At 38.2% G+C, this 19,508-nt stretch overlaps 1 protein-coding gene across 2 annotated transcripts; it reads right to left on the reverse strand.

Moving 5' to 3' along the window:
• Nucleotides 1–730: 730 nt before the first annotated feature.
• Nucleotides 731–18,804, reverse strand: ddx51 (DEAD (Asp-Glu-Ala-Asp) box polypeptide 51). 2 transcript variants are annotated; one of them, XM_036578590.1, is made up of 16 exons: nucleotides 18,572–18,804; nucleotides 14,986–15,344; nucleotides 13,889–14,070; nucleotides 13,412–13,562; nucleotides 12,927–13,072; nucleotides 11,801–11,872; nucleotides 11,589–11,695; nucleotides 11,215–11,323; nucleotides 9,904–10,046; nucleotides 8,013–8,190; nucleotides 7,535–7,650; nucleotides 5,776–5,892; nucleotides 2,129–2,230; nucleotides 1,821–1,884; nucleotides 1,414–1,548; nucleotides 731–883 (listed from the first exon to the last, which is right to left on the reverse strand). In XM_036578590.1, the coding sequence occupies exons 1-16, from the start codon at nucleotides 18,592–18,594 to the stop codon at nucleotides 857–859; spliced, it is 2,031 nt and encodes a 676-aa protein (XP_036434483.1). In that variant the 5' UTR covers nucleotides 18,595–18,804; the 3' UTR covers nucleotides 731–856. The 2 variants fall into 2 exon arrangements, with proteins under 2 accessions (XP_036434483.1, XP_036434481.1); XM_036578588.1 differs by having other exon boundaries at nucleotides 13,889–14,073.
• Between the last annotated feature and the right edge of the window lie 704 nt (nucleotides 18,805–19,508).

Genomic DNA, 19,508 nt, shown 5'->3' on the forward strand with positions numbered 1-19,508 from the left:
TATACATATATGTGTGTGTGTGTGTATATATATATATATATATATATATATATATATATATATATGCATACATATTATTTGCTCAATATTATGTATATTTTCCTGAAGAGCACTGTATGTCAACAAAAGTAATATACTATATAAGTATAATGGCCATTTAGAACAACAGTGAATCGAACATTCAATTCATTTAAAGTTTGCAAGAATCAGTTTGACAGTTGCAATGGGGGCATGGTTTCCATATAGCCCCGCCCCTAGGCAGGGACTAGTTAAACTGAAATTAGTCACAGCATCAGACTTTTTTTGTACTTCAACCTGAAATCAAAATGGAATATTTTCCACTGATAATTTATCATAGTTCATATAGTTTAGCTGATCATACAAAGCATGATTCACCATACTATATGATTTACAAGACAAACTGTTTTCCCATAATCTTCATTTGAAATATAATACCTTTCATGCGCCTCTAAAACATTCTGAATATACATCAACTGTACTCCAGCAGGCAGCAAAATAATATCAACCAATAAGATCATGTTTATCATGTTTTACCTCCATCTTGACCCCCTCATTGAGAGAAAACACTCAGCTAGCTAAGAGCCCCCCCTGACCCTGTGTACAGAAGGAAAATGAGTCTCTGATTCACTTTGACTCTAATGTAGTCTAAAAGCTTCTGTTCAGAGCTAAACACTCATATTTACGTGAATGAAAAAATGACCACTAAGCCTTTCGTTTTCAATTTTATTTAAAATGCTACCATAGATGCAATCTTTTCTAAAGAACAAAAGCCTTAAGAAAGTAAAGATGGAGACAAATATTTATTCTTGCAGGTCAGCTCCTGGTCAACATCCTCTCAGAAGCGCTTCTGGGCTTTCTCCTCCTTGAGAAAACAAAGATATTCAAACAATGTCGAGTTCAGCTCAGCCCATTTCAGAGATGGTGAAAACGTACCGGTGAGAAAAGTGAAATGCCTCGCAGCCTTCAAGGGGAATTCCACCTATTTTCCAAAATTTCCATCTAATTCAACTGTTATGAGTTAGATGAAATTATTCTGAGTGGTTTGGCCTAAAACCTATTTTTCAAATTTAACACTCATTTACCATAATCAATATTACACATAAAACCTCAAGAAGGCATGTGTAGGTTCACTGGATGTTCTCAATAACAAATAAAATGGCTGTATTTGCATTGTAGTACATTGCCACCCCTGGTTCCCATCAAGATCACTGTACAGTAATCCTAAAATGCACCATTTCACATCCACCCATTCCAATTGATATTGTTTACATCTCAGCAACTGAACTATGCAGAAATTTTGAAAAATAGGTGGAATTCCCCTTTTATTGTGCATTCTATACTGTTTTGTGATGGCCAAACATATGTGCAACCCTGAGATTTTAAAGCCTTTACCTTTATAGCTTTCCCCAGCTCATCCAGTGCTTCTTCGTACTGGCTCTCCATGCCTTTGAGATGCTCTGGTTTAATAGTCTGTTTCTGTAGACCAGCACTGCCAGCATTCAGCACCATTTGCACAAAGTTTTTCACCTACACACAGAGGAAAAGATGAAGAAAAAACATATATAATACCAAACTCTGAGTGGGTATGTGGCCATTAGCTTGGCACTAACATAACATACATAAATGAATTGAATGCACACACTATTTACAACACAAATCAACTAAAACACTTCAATAAAACAGCTGAATCTGGGGGGAAAACTCTGATCGTGCTATGAAGACATGAAGTTACTTGGTGATGAAAAGTCATCCGAATAAACAGTAACTTTTGATTCATGGACAATTTTGGCAAGTCTCACCTGCACTCCTAAGAGGAAAGTGAAGGCCACTCCAGCTTTTCCTGCTCTTGCTGTTCTTCCCACTCTGAAACAATGATTATATATCAATTAAACAGGTCTGAAACACCTAGAGGAACAATTGTCTTAGGTTTTATTATAGTTCTCTAAGATACTTTAAAATCAGCTCTTCAGATTTCTCTGTAAGAGCTAACTGTTCACATATGTGAGTAACCTTAACACATAGAATACTTAGCCATCTACTTTAAGTTCTGGATATCCAGCTAAAATGTGGTGTTTGACTCAGATAGTAAATAAGCCAGCAGACGTGCCTGTGGATGTACGTCCTGATGTACTGTGGGGCATCATAATTAATGACACATTTAACTCCTTTTATGTCGATCCCTCTGGCAGCAGCATCAGTGCTGATCAACCTAGCAAAGAGAGAGCATTCATATATATTACAGATGTTTATAGAAATCTAAGAAAACTGATCAGGGTTGGAATTGTGTAGATTTTTTTTTCATAAGAATTACTAGACAGAGGTTTCACACTTTGTGCCAAAAAGCATCCAAAAGTTACAAACCAGTGCTTTTAACAAAGGTGCAAATGCTGGTGCCAACATTCGTTTACATGCACTCAGTAATCCGAACACAATCGGATTTCTGCAGTTATCTGATTATTTAAATGGTCGTGTAAACAGCATACTTCGATTTCTTAGACACGAGTAAGGTCTAGAAATCCAATAAAGAGAGCTGGATTTTAGCTCAGTAATCAGATTTTTCACTGCACATAAACTCTTACTCTGATTTCTTTAAGATTTCTCAGGCTGTGCATGTTTAAAAACAGACTGCGGTACCGGAAACAAGCAAGCAGCGCTGCCGCGAGACGCAACACTTTTGTAGTGACACTGAAACCAAACACAGGCTTGACGAAATGAAGGATTTACATTTTCTTCATCTTCTAGATGATGTATGTTGATATATTCAGGTAAAATGGCGCAATGTTTAAAGAAAAAAAAACTGCATTTGACGTGAGTTTTACATTAAATTTACATCACATCTTCTGGTGAGTTTATTGGCTGGTTGCAAAGCAGAAGTCTGATAACTGTCTGACTCACGTAGACCCAGAGCTTCCCATTATCTGATTACTCAAGTGCACGTAAACGCATTGATTCGATTACTGACAAAATCAGATTTTCTGCAGTTGTCGGATTATTAAGTGACTCAGTGACTCCCAGCACTGCTGAACTCCTCTTCTTGCTGCAGCCTGCCAATCACTATTGCACCATTATTGCATTAAATTAAACATAGAATGAGACAACAAAAAGCCATAGCAGATAACACATAGTTCAAATTTACACAGAGAAAGAGAGTAAAGTCAGCTAAACAGATGAGTATTAATGGTTTGTTTACAGCCTAGTCTTTTTTACTTTGTATCTTTTAGTTAGAACTCTTAAGACCCCCCAAGTCCCCTCTTAACAAGAACCCTGAAACAGATGAGTGAAACTCAGGTCCTGGAGGGCCACAGCAGTGTTAACTCAGCTCACCAAGAGCTCAGTTATTGCTCATGTACTGAATCATTAGGTGTGTTAAATCAAGGTAAATACAGAGCTCTGAGAGGCTGTGGTCTTCTAGGACTGGAGTCTGACTCAACTAGACTCGTCTAGATACTGATTAAAATTTGAAAAAATGAGGAAGTGTGTTACACCTGAAACAAACAGTTGTCACATTTCCATCCAGCTGTAAAATAAAACTGAAGTGAATGATTAAAGTGTTGCAAAATAGTTATGCATTACATCCTGTTTCCATCAGCTCTGTACAAGAGAATACAACTCTACGTCACATTTGTCGAAACACTTCTGAAAAATCTGGAGCTAGCTTACAGCAAAACCTTTAATGTTGAGCAGCTTCTCTTTGCTGTTGTTTTGGGTAATTTAGTGTTTATATTTTACAAACCAAGTTCCAAAAAGTTCAGATAGTATGTAAAACGTGAAAATCCAATTTAAAAATGTAAATCAGCTTTAAACTGTATTTAAACGGAGGCAGTACAAATTTTGAAATGAATGCCTGCAACAAGTTCCAAAAAAGTTGGGAGAAGAGCAAATTAAGACTTGGAAAGGTTGTTAAATGTTCAGGAAACATTTTAAAAGAGGTGATGTAATCATACTTGGGTTTAAAAGGACTATCATATGGAAAAGCCTAGTCCTTTCTGAGCAAGGATGGTTCGAGGCTCGGCGCTTTGCTAAAAATGCATCAGCAAATAATCCAACTCTTTAAGAACAAGCATTTGAAAGGCTTTTAGATTTTTTCCCTGTAAATATTATCAAAAGATTCAGGGAATTCGGAAAAATCTCTGCGCATAAAAAGCAAGGTCAAAAACCACAAGTGAGTGCCTGTGAACTTTGACCCCTCGGGCAGCACTGCATTGAAAAAAACAGCATGCTTCTTTAATTAATGACACCACATGGGCTCAGAAAACTTCACTGTGAATAAATAATGTATGTGCTGCATCCGCAAATGCAAATTAAGACTGTTCTATGCACAGTGGAAGCCATAAGTTAATAACTTACAGAAATGCTGCTGACTTCTCTGGGCTTCAGCTCATCTGAAATGGACTGATGCCCAGTGGAAACGTGTATTGTGGACTGAGGAGTCCACATTTCAGACTGAAATAATGTACACGCACAATTCCATAAAATATGTATGTGTTCATGTTCTCTGGGCCAAAGAAGTAGGGGGCCTCCAACGTAACTTTACCAATGTAAAGTTCAAAAGTCAGGGTCTGTCATGGTATGGGGTGTACAGGGTGATTCAAAAAGTGACAAACAGTGAGTAGAAAAGCATAATTGTGCAACGTGATTTTCATCGGCAGTGAACCTCCAACGCTCTGTTCGTTGCTGGTTCCACGACACTAGATGATCTCCGAAATCGCACTGAAAGAGCCGTGAGTACAGCAACACCCAACATGCTCCATTGAGTATGGGATGAATTTGATTATGGCGTTGATGTTGTCCGTACAGCTGGAGGAGGTTCATATTGAGCTCTTGTAAAATTATATAATAAACTTTGTGCTCACTTAAACCATTTACAATGTACAAGTGAAATAAATCATTTTGACATTGGATGAATCTCTTTGAATCACCCTGTATTGGTGCCCATGGCCTAAGTAGCTTGCACATGTGTGAAAGCACCTTTAACAATGAAAGATATGTACGCATTTTCGAACAACATATCGCTGTTGTCGGAAGAAAACCTCGTATCTCCATTTTTGATGTTTTTTAGTTTTTGACATAATTGGAAAATACCTGTTGCCCTTTATGTTGTATGTAAATTTCATTGAGAATGGACCCAAAATAAATGACCCAAATGACTTGGAAGAATGTCTGGTTCCATTGACTTACATTAAAAGTAAAGTAAGCTTTCTTTGAAAAACTTAAAAAAAGTTTGAGGTTTTCTTCCGACAACAGCGATATGCTGTCTTTTAGGCGATGCCTTTTTCCAGGGACATCCATGCTTTTGATAATGCCAAGCCACATTCTTCATGTGTTGAACGGCTGTGTAATCAGAGAGTGTGGGTGCTGGGCTGATCTGCCTGACTCCTACTGAAAAAATGTGGCGCATTATGAAGTGCAAAACACAACCCTGTGCGGTTGCTCAGCTGAAGACTTGTACAACTGAAGAATTTTAAAACATTTTGCTTTCAAAACTAGATCAATGAGTCAACTGTACCAAAGAGCTGTTAAAAGAAAAGGTGAAGTAACACAGTTATAAACATGCTAGTGTCCCAACCTTTTTTGGAACGTGTTGCAGGCATCATATTCAAAAACAAGTATCCACCTTAAGCAAGCATAGAAGTTTTATGCAGATTTTGGTTTACAAACCTTTTCAATTCAGTATACCAAACCATGCAGTGTCACAAATATACATGGATGTAAACCCAGCTTGTCTCTTCACTACAGAGATGAGAGCATACGTACAATGCGATCTTTCCTTGTTCAAATCTTTTCAAGGTTTTCTGTCTCTCATTAGGACTGAGTCTGGAGGAAAATTCTGCCACTTCAACTCCTCCATAGAGCTTCACCAGCAAGAAGAGCCTGAGTGAGGAAATAAGAAAGAGAGAGAGAGAGAGAGAGAGAGAGAGAGAGAGAGAGAGAACATACATGTAATTCACTGCGTAACTACCATGAGTAATTACAATTTTATTATATGATTATATTTGAATAAAAATAGCATTTTTATAATTTGATATTATTTCTCAAACCAATAAATAAACCTTTTATTTAAAAATATACATATAGTACAGTGCAAACCTCTTAAGGGCACCTAAACCATTTATCTTGGCAAACAGTGTGTTTTTGCTTGCAAAACACCATAAATAATTAGAATTGATGCAAATAAACATAAATACAGTAAAGGGTAACAAAATTTCTTTTCTTTTAAAGACTTTTTTTTGTAAACTAGTTTACAGAACAGAGTTTGGCTTCAGATTTGTCCGTGACACCTTCAGCCATCACATAGATTTGTTAAAATCCATCACCAGCACTGTTGATTTAACATTATGAAGTATTTATTACACAAACCAAATACTAGATAACAACAACAACAAATAATGCAGGCTTTGTACAGAAGATGGAAATACTGGAAATATGTATTTCCCTTGCTGTTTTTTTTTAATAAAAGAGCTTCCTACAGTATGTAAACACTGTTAAAGTTTCGAAACATACCACACAATTACATACATTCACCTATTCCTGTTTAATTCTGAGGGTTGAAAAAATTAACAAACAAATATTTTAAATGGATCTCAAGGGGGGAAAATATGAAAGAATTATGGGCCCTTTAACCCTTTCCAGAATTTATTACACAATTCTTTAACCTAAGTATAGTTTGACCTGTTTTCATAGAACTCCATGTAGTTACTGAATAGTAATCCTCAGTATGTTATAAGCCTGGGATTTTGAAGGGTTAAACAAACACACTAATATATGTAAAACTACTATTTTGCTGCTGTTGAAGCAAAACCTTGTACCTCCATTTTTGTCATTTTTCAGTTTTTATCATAATTTGAAAATGTCTGTTGCTCTTTACATTGTGTGCAAATTTCATGATGAATGGTCCAAAAGATACAACCCAAAAATTACTTGGAAAAAAATTCTGGTTCCAGGTTTTTTCCTTCTCCTGTAAAGTTACAATTTACGAGGTTTTGTTAAGACAGCAGCAAGTTGCTGTGCTGATCTTATTTGTATTTATTCTAATACTAGTGGGTTTTTTTTCAGAGCAAATTAATCTTACTGCCCAGAGTAATCTCTGTGAAAAAAGAGAAGAAATTCTTTCAAAACTGTTCTAAACTCTTAGTGGATTCCATGTTTATGCTCATGAGTAGGAGATAAAATTTATGATTTGACTTTGATAAAAAGCTACTGTGTGCACAGTCTGGTTTTGTGGAAAAGACAAAACATCCTACATTTATAAATCAAACAGTGACACTTCTTGACATACAAACAAATGAAAAAAAGAAGTGCACACTCAAACCTGTTGAAAGAGAACATAAATCTAAATATAATTATACACTTATCCATCTTAATGTTGTCATGTAAGTAATTACATAATTACAAGTAAATTGTACAGAAAAAATATATTACTAACTTTACAATTTCTAATAGTTGACAAAAATGAATAACACTTCTGGGTATTAATAAGAATAAACAATTGATGAAGAGCTGTAAACTGTGTTACCTGTGTGCTGCTTCTCTTGAGTTCATGAAACATAAGGCAGGGCTGAACTTCAGCTGGAGCAGGAAGTGGAGAAGGAGGAGAGGCTTCTTACTCAGCGTGCAGCAAACGTAGTACTCCTGCAGTGGGCAGAACAATATTTGAGCTAGGCCTAGATTATAAAAGATTTAAATACAAAAAATCATCAGAAAAATGTTTTGTTGTTGTTGTTGTTGTTGTTGTTCTTTTATTATTTTTTTATATAAATAAAGCACATTTGAGGTATTTTAAATTGAATATATTTACGCCATTCTGTTCCACAATCACTATTAGCAGCTGTGCTCATTTGTGAGCGAACACTGTTTCAGTACATTAGGCGGTGATGCACCTTAAACTCGCTGGACAAGGGAAAGAAGAAGTCAAGCCATTCAGTCACAACAGAACACCAGCAGGACAGTTTTTTGCTTCCTCAAATCAGATGTAATTGGTTCTTGATGCTCACCGTCAGGCCCTGGGGGAAGTTGAATTTCTCCTCTGTGTGTGTGCCGTCCTGCGTGGAGGTGTGTGTGGAGCTGAAGAGACGCGGCTGGTGGAGCCCCAGCTGCTGCAATTTCTCTGGGTTCTGCGTCAGAGTGGCCGAGAAGAGCAGCTTCTGCAGCGGCATCTGGGGTGGAGACAGACTGAGAGAGACAAACAGACTTTAAAGCCATAGTTCAGTGAAAAAACTACTGTAATTTATTAGCTATGAGGCTAAAATAGCTATTAAATAATTGAAGCTTATGTACACCAGTGAGCGGTATACAAACTGCAGGGCTAAATCAGAACACATTTGTCTCATTTTACAGAAAACAGTATATAATAGAGTCTTTAAAAAGATGGTTCTTTAGTAAAGGGCAATGAGTTCTATATAGAACCGTTTCATGCTTAAATGGTTCTTTGCGTGGTGAAGTGGTTCTTCAGACTGATGGAAAATGTGTTGTATATGGTTGTATATAGAAACTTTTTGAAAATGGTTCTATGTAGCACCAAAAAGTGTTCTGCTATTGTTTAATGTCAAGCTTGTAACAATAAAGAACACTTTTGGTGTTAAAAAGGTTCTATTCAGAACCATTTACAACAATTTCTCCATCAATCTGAAGCACAATGCAAAGAACCATTTAAGCGAGCAAATGGTTATAATGCTATACAGAACTTTACTTAAGAACACTTGATAACCCGTCTTTTTTAGGGGTGTACCATTTCAGAAACCATATAAGCAATTTTGGTTGAGATCACTTAAAACTCCACACAGCTGGAGGCAAGTATGTGATGACTTAGGCATGCAGATAGCACAATGTTAAGCCACATTAGCCTCGTAGCTCCAATACATAACTAAAGAATCAAAATTCAAACAGCACATACGTCTTGGCTGACTGACTACACTTGGGGTAAGAGGGAAAACTGTGTGATATAAAATTGTCCTTTTTTCTGCAAATTTGCATTAAAGTTCAAATTAGAGTTAGTACGGTAAAGAAGGAAGGAAAAAAGATCTGCATTACATAATTAGTTGATAAAAAAAAAATCTGAGACCAAAACGCATATTCTTCATAATTTTCATATTTCATAAGCTACATTCAAAAGGTGGGTGTCATATGAGAGCTGTAACTGTCTTCTTTCCAGTCAAACAGATGGGTAATGTAATTTTAAACCCTTATAATAGAAGCTGAACTCAAAAATGTTTTTGTCTACTGAAAGTCAACCCATTTTTCCACAAATCTGGGCTATAAACTATAAACAGATGGCGTCTCTTCAGTGATCTGCTCTGTAAAAATTATTTTCATAGAAAAATACAAAGAGCCTCTAAGATTTTTGGCTTTCAGCAGTAAATTGTAAGCATACAGCAATATGTGTATAATCATAAAACAGACGTTCTGTTAATTTGAGGGGAGTTTTTACAATAAATAATATAATTAAATAAATAAATAAAGATTTACATTAATTTTATGCAGTTACTGAATAATTTGCCTTACGATTTGGTCATATAAATTCAGGTGGAAAAACCAAAATATACCCTGGAGAATATACAGTGTTATTGAATGGGAATAAGGTAAAGACCATCCACACAGGACAGAAACAGTTTTCAGTGGGATTAAAACCTGAATTGTGTACTTGATTTTCTTTAGAGTGAGAAACTGCACCATGTCTCATATCTAATGGCCAAAGGAGGAGAAATGCAGCTCTCAGTGTTCAAGTGAAGCACTTTGCTAAAAGAGTATTTGTTATGAATGTATTTTTCTTCTTCTTATTTTATTATTATTATTATTTCTCATATTCAAACAGAATTATCCCAGGAGTCAAGATACTCTTATTTCCTCACAGAATACTTCTGCCATTCTCACTAAATAAGGTCATACCTTGCCACTGTTATTGGGCCTGGCTTCACCCTCCTGAAGATTGATATATCTGAGCCACTCCCACTTTTATAGACTGCTTTGGTGACCTGACTGAGCCAGGCCTGGTGCATGCTGTCGATCATTCGGTCTGCCTCATCAATGATCTAAAACATCAAACACACAGAAAATACGTCTATGTTAGGTACGTTCCTAATAGATCAAACTTAATATAGGTCTTTTCTGGGATTAAAGACTGAAGTCAGCAATATTCATCCATGCTACGTCATCCTGCATGTCTTGAAAGTCTCTGTATCTCCCAGTAGCCTTATAAAGATGATACTACTAATAAGCATCATATGTTTAATTAATATGTACAATGGCGGTGGACATTCTGTGACCCTTCTGTAAATGTCCGCATGCATTTGACCTAAAATGTGATCAGACATTTATTTAGTATTAAAATAGAACCTATGAAACAAAACACACAACTAAATACCTTTACATTCACTTACTGAATAAACTGATTCAGTGTTAATGTTGATGTTTGGGTATAAGAACACTTAGGAATATCAGTTCATAATTACAAATAAGAAGCCACTACTCCCCAGGAAGAACACTGATGCCCATTCAAGGGTTGCTAAAAACCACTGGGATTGGCCAGAAGATTACTAGGAGAATATTATGTGGGCAAATAAGTAAAAAATACAACTATTCAGATAAAATGACAAACATTACGTTTAGCAAAAACCAAACACTGCATTCCAGCATGAGAAACTCATCCTAACTGTGAAACATGATGGTGGCAGTATTACAGTTTGGAGCTCTTTCATTGCCAGGGGACCAGGACAGCTTGATTGGGAGATGAATTCTAAAAATTCAGCAAATTTTACAAGAGAATATCAAGTCATCTGTTCATTAACTGAAGCTCAATAGACTGTGGGTCTTGCAGAAAGACAAGGACTCTAAGAGATACCACCAGTAAGTCGTCAAAAAAGCAGCTGAAGGAGAAAAATGTTCACATTATGGAATTGCTGAGTCAAAGTACAGGTCTTTAGCCAAAAGAAACATTGCGCCAGGACCTGAAGTGTGGAGTCCATGCAAGTATCACTGAGTTGAGGCAGATTTGTGAAGAAAAAAATAAAAAATTCCTCCAAGCTGATGTGGAGATCAACAGCTACAGGAAGTGTTTGGTTGAAGTCACTGCTGCTCATGTTACCAGTTACTTAAAGCAGAGTTACACATTCTTTCGTTGGACATATTTTTGTAGAAATTTAGAAAACTCTGAAGGGTTTACAAACTTTCTAAGACCACTGCAGCTTGATAGATCCTTACCAGGAATCGTAGATGTTGGAGGCTAAAGTTGTCATTTTTGTTAATGTGGTCCACCAGACGACCTGGTGTGGCAACAACAATATCTGCCAGACTGCGACACACGCCTCCTCTGGATAGAGAGGGAACACAGAGATTGTACAGGTCAGCCACACAAGAGTAAAGAAAAGCTTTAGGGTTATAAAAATGCACAATACATCGATCTGAAGGTGCCAATCCAACTACATTGATTTGGGACTGTTAGAATTGATTGAATAACTAAATATGAAGGAAAACTAATTATTATAATGCTAACATTCATTCATAATGAGTATTGTTCTTTTGTAAAGTGTTACTTCAACTATACAGAAACAAAACTGGAATCTACAGCAGCTTACCTGGTTTCTGAAAGGGCTGCCTGTTCTGCAGCGAAAGGTTTCTGCCCTGCGACCATGACCACTTTTAGACCAGTTCCTTCAGCGTAGGAGTAAAAAACCTTGCATACCTGTAGAGGAGAAATATACTGACAATGGACACAATGTAGCAGGATGAGGCCTAAGAGGCGGGCCATGAGATAAACTCAGAAATTTGTGTAAGAGATGAAGGGAACCTGCTGGGCAAGCTCTTTCGTAGGTAACACGGCCAGGGCACGAACTTCACACACCACTCGGGTCAACAGCGCCTGTAGGAATGATCATAATGGAGAGTAAATGGCAGTAATTACCAAAAAAGTGGTGCAGTAATAACTGTGGCTGACATGTGGCTTTGCTGAAACAAAACCTTGTAGCTCCATTTTTGTCTTTTTTTTTTTACTAAACTGCCATGTTATGAAAATTTCTCAATGAATGGACTAATTGAGTGCTCTAAAGTTACAACCAGTTGCAAGTTCAGAATATTTTTTTTCCTGAAAGGTTTGGGGTTATAAGGTTTTGTAATGACAGCAACTGTATGGTACATATAGAGCTGACCACTCTTGATTTATTTGATCTTCATTTTCATTTAGTACTGTAAATGGTATTTGGACCTGATAAACAAAGGGTGTAGACAGAATGTAGGGGTTGTTTTTTTGTTTTGTTTTTTTTTTACTTAAGTTAACGCCAAAAGAAATGCCCCAGAGGTACCTGGGGCCTAATATTATTACATTAACTTACAGTTAAGAATATTTTTTCCTTATCCTGAAAAATGACTGTTTTGGTCAAATTAAATGTTTTGTTGATTTTCTAAATGAAAATAAGTCCTCTATGAACTTAAATATGGCATTTTCCTGCAAACTGTACAGCTCAATTTGACAACAATCTTGTTACATTAACTTTTCCTACAAGTCAAGAATGTTTTTTATTTCCTCTCAAATTACAGTTTTGGAGATGAATTTGATTACTGTGTGAATATAAAAGTGCTGCATTTCATAAAGTTAGAATTTCTGGAACCGTTTTTATATTTAAATTTTAATGGTCTGAATTTTTTTATCACATGAATTATCAAGAGGTGAATTCATACCCAGTATATTCAAACATCTGATATTTTCAAGATCATCAAACTATACAGGTACCGGTGATACTGATTTAACTCCATACATGAGGTTTTGTTCCAAAAGCCATCTATCTATCTAGATAGATAGATACATCTATAGATAGATAGATACATCTATAGACAGATAGATACATACATAGATACATAAATTGATTATATCCAGTTGTGACTAAACTAAATCTAAACTAAACTCTGGAGTATCTCACCTGTATGACAGGTATAACAAATGCCAGTGTCTTTCCACTTCCGGTGGGAGCAGACACACAGATGTCTCTGGGCCTGTAGCCACCTCGACCAATCAGCAGCCCTGAATTCACAGTTTCCAAGATGGCAGGAATAACCTCTGCTTGAACTAAATAAGGTAAAAATAGTGAGGAGCTACAAAGTGAAGAAATCATTCTGACCCAAACAGTCAGAGAACAATGGTCTTTCAACAGATGGTTGTGGCACATCTTGATGTAAAGATCCTCAGGAAGATTACCAACATAAATGAAATAGATGTTTCACTCAAGCCATAAATCATTTCATATAAATCAGTCTGCAGTCAGGATCATCTGGACGTTAACAAAGTTATTGCAGTTTTATATGTCTGCCAGATTTGTTACAAGATAAAAAATATCTAGAGTTGATTTTTAAATTCTGTAAAGGTCTAAAGCCTGCCTCTCTCTCTCTCTCTCTCTCTCTCTCTCACCTGGGAAAAAGTTTTGGATCCCATTGGCTTCCAGCTTCTTCTGTAGCGTAAAACAGATGCCGGGAACTTCACTGAGAGGGACCAGATTACTCTTAATATCTCTCTCAATAGCATCCGGCTCAGCCAGCCACTTCGGTAATACCCTCTGGACCTAAAATGTGCCAAAACAATGCAAAGCACCACATCTGTAACATATTACACAGACTGTTTGGAGAGGCATACAGCAATACTGTATAGCAGTGATCTCCAACCCTGATCCTGGAGAGCTACTTTCCTACAAAGTTTAGTTCCAACCTGCCCCTCCCCTTACCTGAGCACTGATCCAGCCAAGCAGGAACCTCTGAAAAAGTTAATAAGCTGGAGCAGGTGTGGCAGATTTTGGTCTGAACAAGACACTGCAAGAAGGCAGCTCCCCAAGACAAGTTTGGAGAACACGGTCACATTAGTTATTAATGTTTTATTTTTTTTTACAGATACCTTTTGTACTGTCTTATTCTCAAATCCACCCAGGACGTGAAAGCTGGTGTCGGAGGAGCTCTTTCCTGATCCTGTGTTTGACGGGTCAGGGTGACCGTTGGCAGTTTTTTGGGTTCCCTCAGGTTCCCCTCCATCATCTTCAGTCTCCTGCACTGCTACAGTAGATTCTTCAGATGGATGATCTTCTGAAATACAGTAAACAAGGGTAATGTTTACATTATTAAACATTAAGTCCTGCAAGAATGTAAAGGAAGACAGTAAAGTGACACTCAGACAAAGGTTTAACTATCACTACATTTGTTGTAAACAAGCTTTCTTGCATCCTACAGTGGTGTCTGTAGTGAGATTTTCCTGTTCAAAGACTAGGAAAACCCATTCTGATGATGTATCTTGAAGGTGGAAAAACATTTTGAGAAACAACAACTAACTTGGGGTGCTAATGTTACTTTTGATAAATGCAGAAGGAACGCAGACAGGCAACATTACAGCTAGGAAGCTGAGTAGCTTATCACAGCCGAATAACTACAGTAACCATCATCAAATCATAACTACCATCAAGATGATGGATTACTCAAATGACTCATCAAAGAAGGAGGACAACAAGCTAAAAGCTAAACAAGGCAGATGTCTGTCTGGATACTTTCCTTCAGTCTGGCTTCTTTTCTCTCTCTGAAAGGGTAAAAAACTTTTCTCAGGAATTAATTTTATGCTCAATAAATTCAGAATTGCTGCAGTCTTGATTTTGTCTGAAGACAAGTGGGGTAACAGTGATGTGAGCTTGGCTGTATTTATTAGCTGATAGATCAGTGGCTTGGCTCACACGCAGGATTGGACAACACCACAGGGATTCCCAATTGTTGAATGATGTATTAGCATGCTCAGAATGCATGCTGGGTATTGTAGTAAGAGAAAATTAATGGACGAAAATATAAAAATGATATAAAATCATGATTTTTCTCAAACCGATGAGACGAAGTGATATAATGTTCCACTACAGAACCCTGCATGACCCAACAAAAAACATATAAAATTTAGGTTTTAGGCCAGAATGGCCTGAAACCTCACATGCGCACATTCAAACAATATAAGAAAATTACTTGTATCTTGCTCCTCTTCTTTCTTTTTGTCTTTTTTCTTCTTCTTCTTTGTTGCAGTATCCTTTGTGCCTGACTCGGAGTGTTCCACAGGGACGGCTGTGTTATCAGCATCATCCAGCTTCTCAGAGCTTTCCTTCCTCTTCTTCTTGTGCTGCTTCCTCTCTTTTTCTTCTTGTTCTAATTTTCTTTTATTTTTTCCTAAGTCGCTCTGACCAGAGCTAGTGTCTTTGACAGTTACCTCTTCTTTAGCTGCAAGACTCTGCTGTTCTCTCGCTTTTGCTTGTTCCTGGAGCTTGGCCAGCCGGGCTTTGGATCGAGACTCGCTGGCTGACTCACTTTCATCTTCATCTCCCAGATACCTGAGGAACCATAACAGCAGTGTAGTGCGTGAGGATGATCAGGGTTAGCAGTCCTAGTCACTGCAGACCACATGGCCTTTGAAAAACATAAAACTTGTGTAATGTATTAGTCATCAAGGACAGGAACTGAGAACCGCTGAGAAAGATGTTCACTAAACTTCTGACTACTGAAAATGTTGCAGCTCTGAGGACCAAAAGTTGTGCAACATGAAGAAATACTCAATTTTTTCAACTGTGGATGCTCAGTGTTTCTTAATCCAGCTGCTGGCAACGCACAGTGAGGTATGCAGTGGAGATTATGTTACAGGTTTTAAGTGCCACATCCATACTGCACATGCATCATCCTTGTGAGTGTGGAACTTTCAACTATGTTCACATAAACACTATTAAGATACCAGCAACGTTACACTTGAGGAGAGTTTTGATAGATCTCTGTGCCCACATTGTTAAAAAATGTTCTTTTACTCGTTCTGTAGAAAGGAAATGTATATGGAACCATGAACATTCAAAGAACGATCTGAATGCATAGATAATGTTTTTTCCTTTATGATGGAGAGATTTTAAAAAAGGGTCTCAAAAAAGGGTAGGAATGTTTGATGATATCAAAATCTTACTGGTAAACATCATGCTACACCATGTAGGATTTGGGGATTTGGAGACCTCTCTGGCAGAAATGTGTAATTGCACACTCCTTCCAAAAGAACATTTTGTATGTAGGCTGTGTTTTGGACCCCTTCTCTCAAGCAGATGAATCTGATGATTGTGACCATTTTGAAAGAAAATTCAAAAAGAATTCCATCAAAACTTGGTGAATGATGTGTCTTACGAGGATGTGAGCGAATGATCTACTATTGTCATCATATCTTCATCCGTACAATAGGCTGTAAAGGTAAATGTGTTGGTTTTTGTGACATGACAAAAATAATGAATTCAAAACAGGCTGTTTTTTGCAGCTTAGTTTCCATATATAAAAGGTATGGATGGAGAGAATGGTAGGTTTTGAAACTTCAACAACATTTACATACTATATTAAACTCTCTCACCTAAAAAATAAAAGTCAGTAAAATTTCCTTTTCTATGATGGGACCCTTTAAAATTTTAAAATTGTATTGTTGTTTTTATTATTTATTATTTCTGATTTATTATGGGGCGGCATGGTGTCGCAGTGGGCAGCGCTGTCACCTCACAGCAAAAAGGGCCTGGGTTCGATTCCTGGCCGGGCAACCAGGGTCCTTTCTGTGTGGAGCTTGCATGTTCTCCCCGTGTCTGCATGGGTTTCCTCCCACAGTCCAAAGACATGCAGTCAGGCTGACTGGACACGCTAAATTGACCCTAGGTGTTAGTGAGTGTGTGAACGTATATATATGTCTGTCTGTCTGTCTGCCCTGTGATGGACTGGCGACCTGTCGAGGGTGTATCCTGCCTTCCACTCGGATACGCTCTAACTCCCCCCGCGACCCAGAAGGATAAGTGGTTTAAAAAATGTGTGTGTGAGTGTGTGTGATTTATTATTGCTATTGTTATGTTAATTATTGCTGCAATTCCTCTCATGAAATAATAATTTCAATTACTTCAAAAAATACCAAATAACACTGGAATTAAAGAAAGCTGGGTAATTTCCCATAATGTGGAGAGGAACAAATGAAGCTTGAAGATTCAGCAACTTACGGTGCCTTAGATTTGATTGAAAAAAAACAGAATTCTTATGTATTTTAAAATGAATTTATGGCCGATAGGTAGATAGATAGATAGATAGATAGATAGATAGATAGACGATAGATATATAGATAGATAGATAGACAGACAGATAGATAGACAGATAGATAGACAGATAGATAGACAGACAGACAGATAGATAAATAGATAGATAGATACTTTATTGATGCCGAAGGGCATTTAGCAGCCAGTAGCAGTCTCACAACACAGGACAGTTATAATAGTAAGGGTGAAACAATATAAAAGGAAGAATAAATATAAAAAATCCTATCTACAGGCATATATACAACTAGAAACATACAAAAATCTGGAATAATATCTATAGCCTGAGATGAAAAAGGCAGTGCAATAATGACTGTACAAGGAGGCACAGGTAACAGCATATAATGACAATACTGCATAAACGTGCATATATTTGTACTAAAAATAAAGTGTCTGGGTGTGGAGTGTCCAGATGTGCAAGATCTGTTAGCTAGATTTTAGGTCTGTTATTACTCTACAGGCAAGTTTACAACACCACAAAAAGGGTAATACCTGTCCCTCCTATGGGGCAATTGTAACAAACGGGCGCCTTTATTTACACACTCTTTTTGGAACCATGAACTATGATCATAACATTAAACTCACCTCCTTGGTTCTGCACTAATTGTCCATTTTATCAGCTCCACTTACCTTAAAGGAGCACTTTGTAGTTCTACAGTTACAGACTGTAGTCCATCTGTTTCTCTGCATACTTTGTTAACCCCCTTTTACCCTGTTCTTCAATGGTCAGGACCCCCACAGGACCCCCACAGAGCAGGTACTATTTGGGTGGTGGATCATTCTCAGCACTGCAGTGACCCTGATGTGGTGGTGGCATTAGTGGATGAGCCATAACAGTGCTGATGGAGTTTCTTAAATACCTCAGTGTTACTGGTGGACTGAGAATAGTCAACCAACCAAACATATCCAGTCAGCAGCGTCCTGACCCCACTGATGAAGGACTAGAAGATTATCATCACAAACTGTGCTGCAACAGATGAGCTACTGTCTCTGACTTTACATCTATAAGGTAGATCAATAAGGTAAGTGTGTCTAACAGAGTGGACAGTGAGTAAACGCGGTGCTTAAAAACTCCAGCAGCTCTGCTGTGTCTGATCCACTCCTACCAGCACAACACACACTAACACGCCACCACCACGTCAGTGTCACTGCAGTGCTGGGAATGATCCACCACCCAAATAACACCTGCTCTGTGGTGGTCCTGTGGGGAGTCCTGACCACTGAAGAACAGGGTAAAAGGGGGCTAACAAAGTATGCAGAGAAACAGATGGACTACAGTCTGTAACTGTAGAACTACAAAGTGCTCCTATATGGTAAGTGGAACTGATAAAATGGAGAATGGAGGTGATTTTAACGTTGTGGCTGTACAAGTTTTGACTCTGCTTTTGCACATTTTGCATCAGAATTCCTCAGAGCTACTGTAGCTGTAGATTCAGAAGAAAACGAGAGTAAACAAGAAGATCACATACCGATTGATCGTGAACAGAGCCATCGCAGAAAGCCCGGTCCACTCCGAGGGCAGAACAAACAGGACTTTTCACTGCCCTGTTCACAGAGCATGGACTCCCGCAGGAGCGAATAAGATCGTACAGGAAGGGCGGCTGAATTCGTGCTGATTAGATGTGAAAGAAGTCCTGAAATCTACTGGTGGATCAGACTGAACTCAGCCATGTGAGCGCTGCGTTGTTGACAGTCGCGTAGTGATGACACGGAGCGAACAGTGATGACATCACCATGAAACCGGGCTCATTCATGCTGTGCCCGAATCTGAGGGTAGTTGTCTCGATGCCTTGCCGGCCTGTGTTGTCTAATAACCCTGTGCCTCTGAAGGCAGCGCTGCCCCCTGCGGAGCCCATAAGGGACCGCGCTAATGTTTTGCATTACGAAGCAACGGTTTGCTGCGCTTTGCTTAGGCTCGGACACGAAGCGGCTCACTGAATTTTACGATCTTGGATTGAAATATACAGAGCCCCGCTGGTGACATCCTGTATAAATAAAAATAATGCGTGGCCACGCCTTACTAAGTCGTGCCCACGCATTAGGATCTCGTTCCCACGTGTTAATAAGGCGTGGCCACGCATTATTTTTATTTATACAGGATGTCACCAGCGAGGCTCCGTAGGGGGGGATGCATATACATGCAAAACATTTGCGAGGGAACACATTTTTTTGCGAGGGAACGCAATGTCATTAACTTTTTTTTTTAACCACGGCCCCTTAGGGGCTCCGTAGTCCCCTGAGTCAGTGCTGCTGTTTTCTGCTGTTTTAACCAACCGTATCGGTGCGGAAACAGAGGATTGTGGGATATGTAGGCAGCGACGCATACATCTAACGGAGGAGCCTCAGACAGCGTTTTATACACACATTTGGATACGATGGCCGCCTTCCTGCCTCAGATGTTTTTTG

This window comes from Colossoma macropomum, unplaced genomic scaffold, assembly GCF_904425465.1.
Source record: "Colossoma macropomum unplaced genomic scaffold, Colossoma_macropomum, whole genome shotgun sequence".
NCBI classification, from domain to species: domain Eukaryota; kingdom Metazoa; phylum Chordata; class Actinopteri; order Characiformes; family Serrasalmidae; genus Colossoma; species Colossoma macropomum.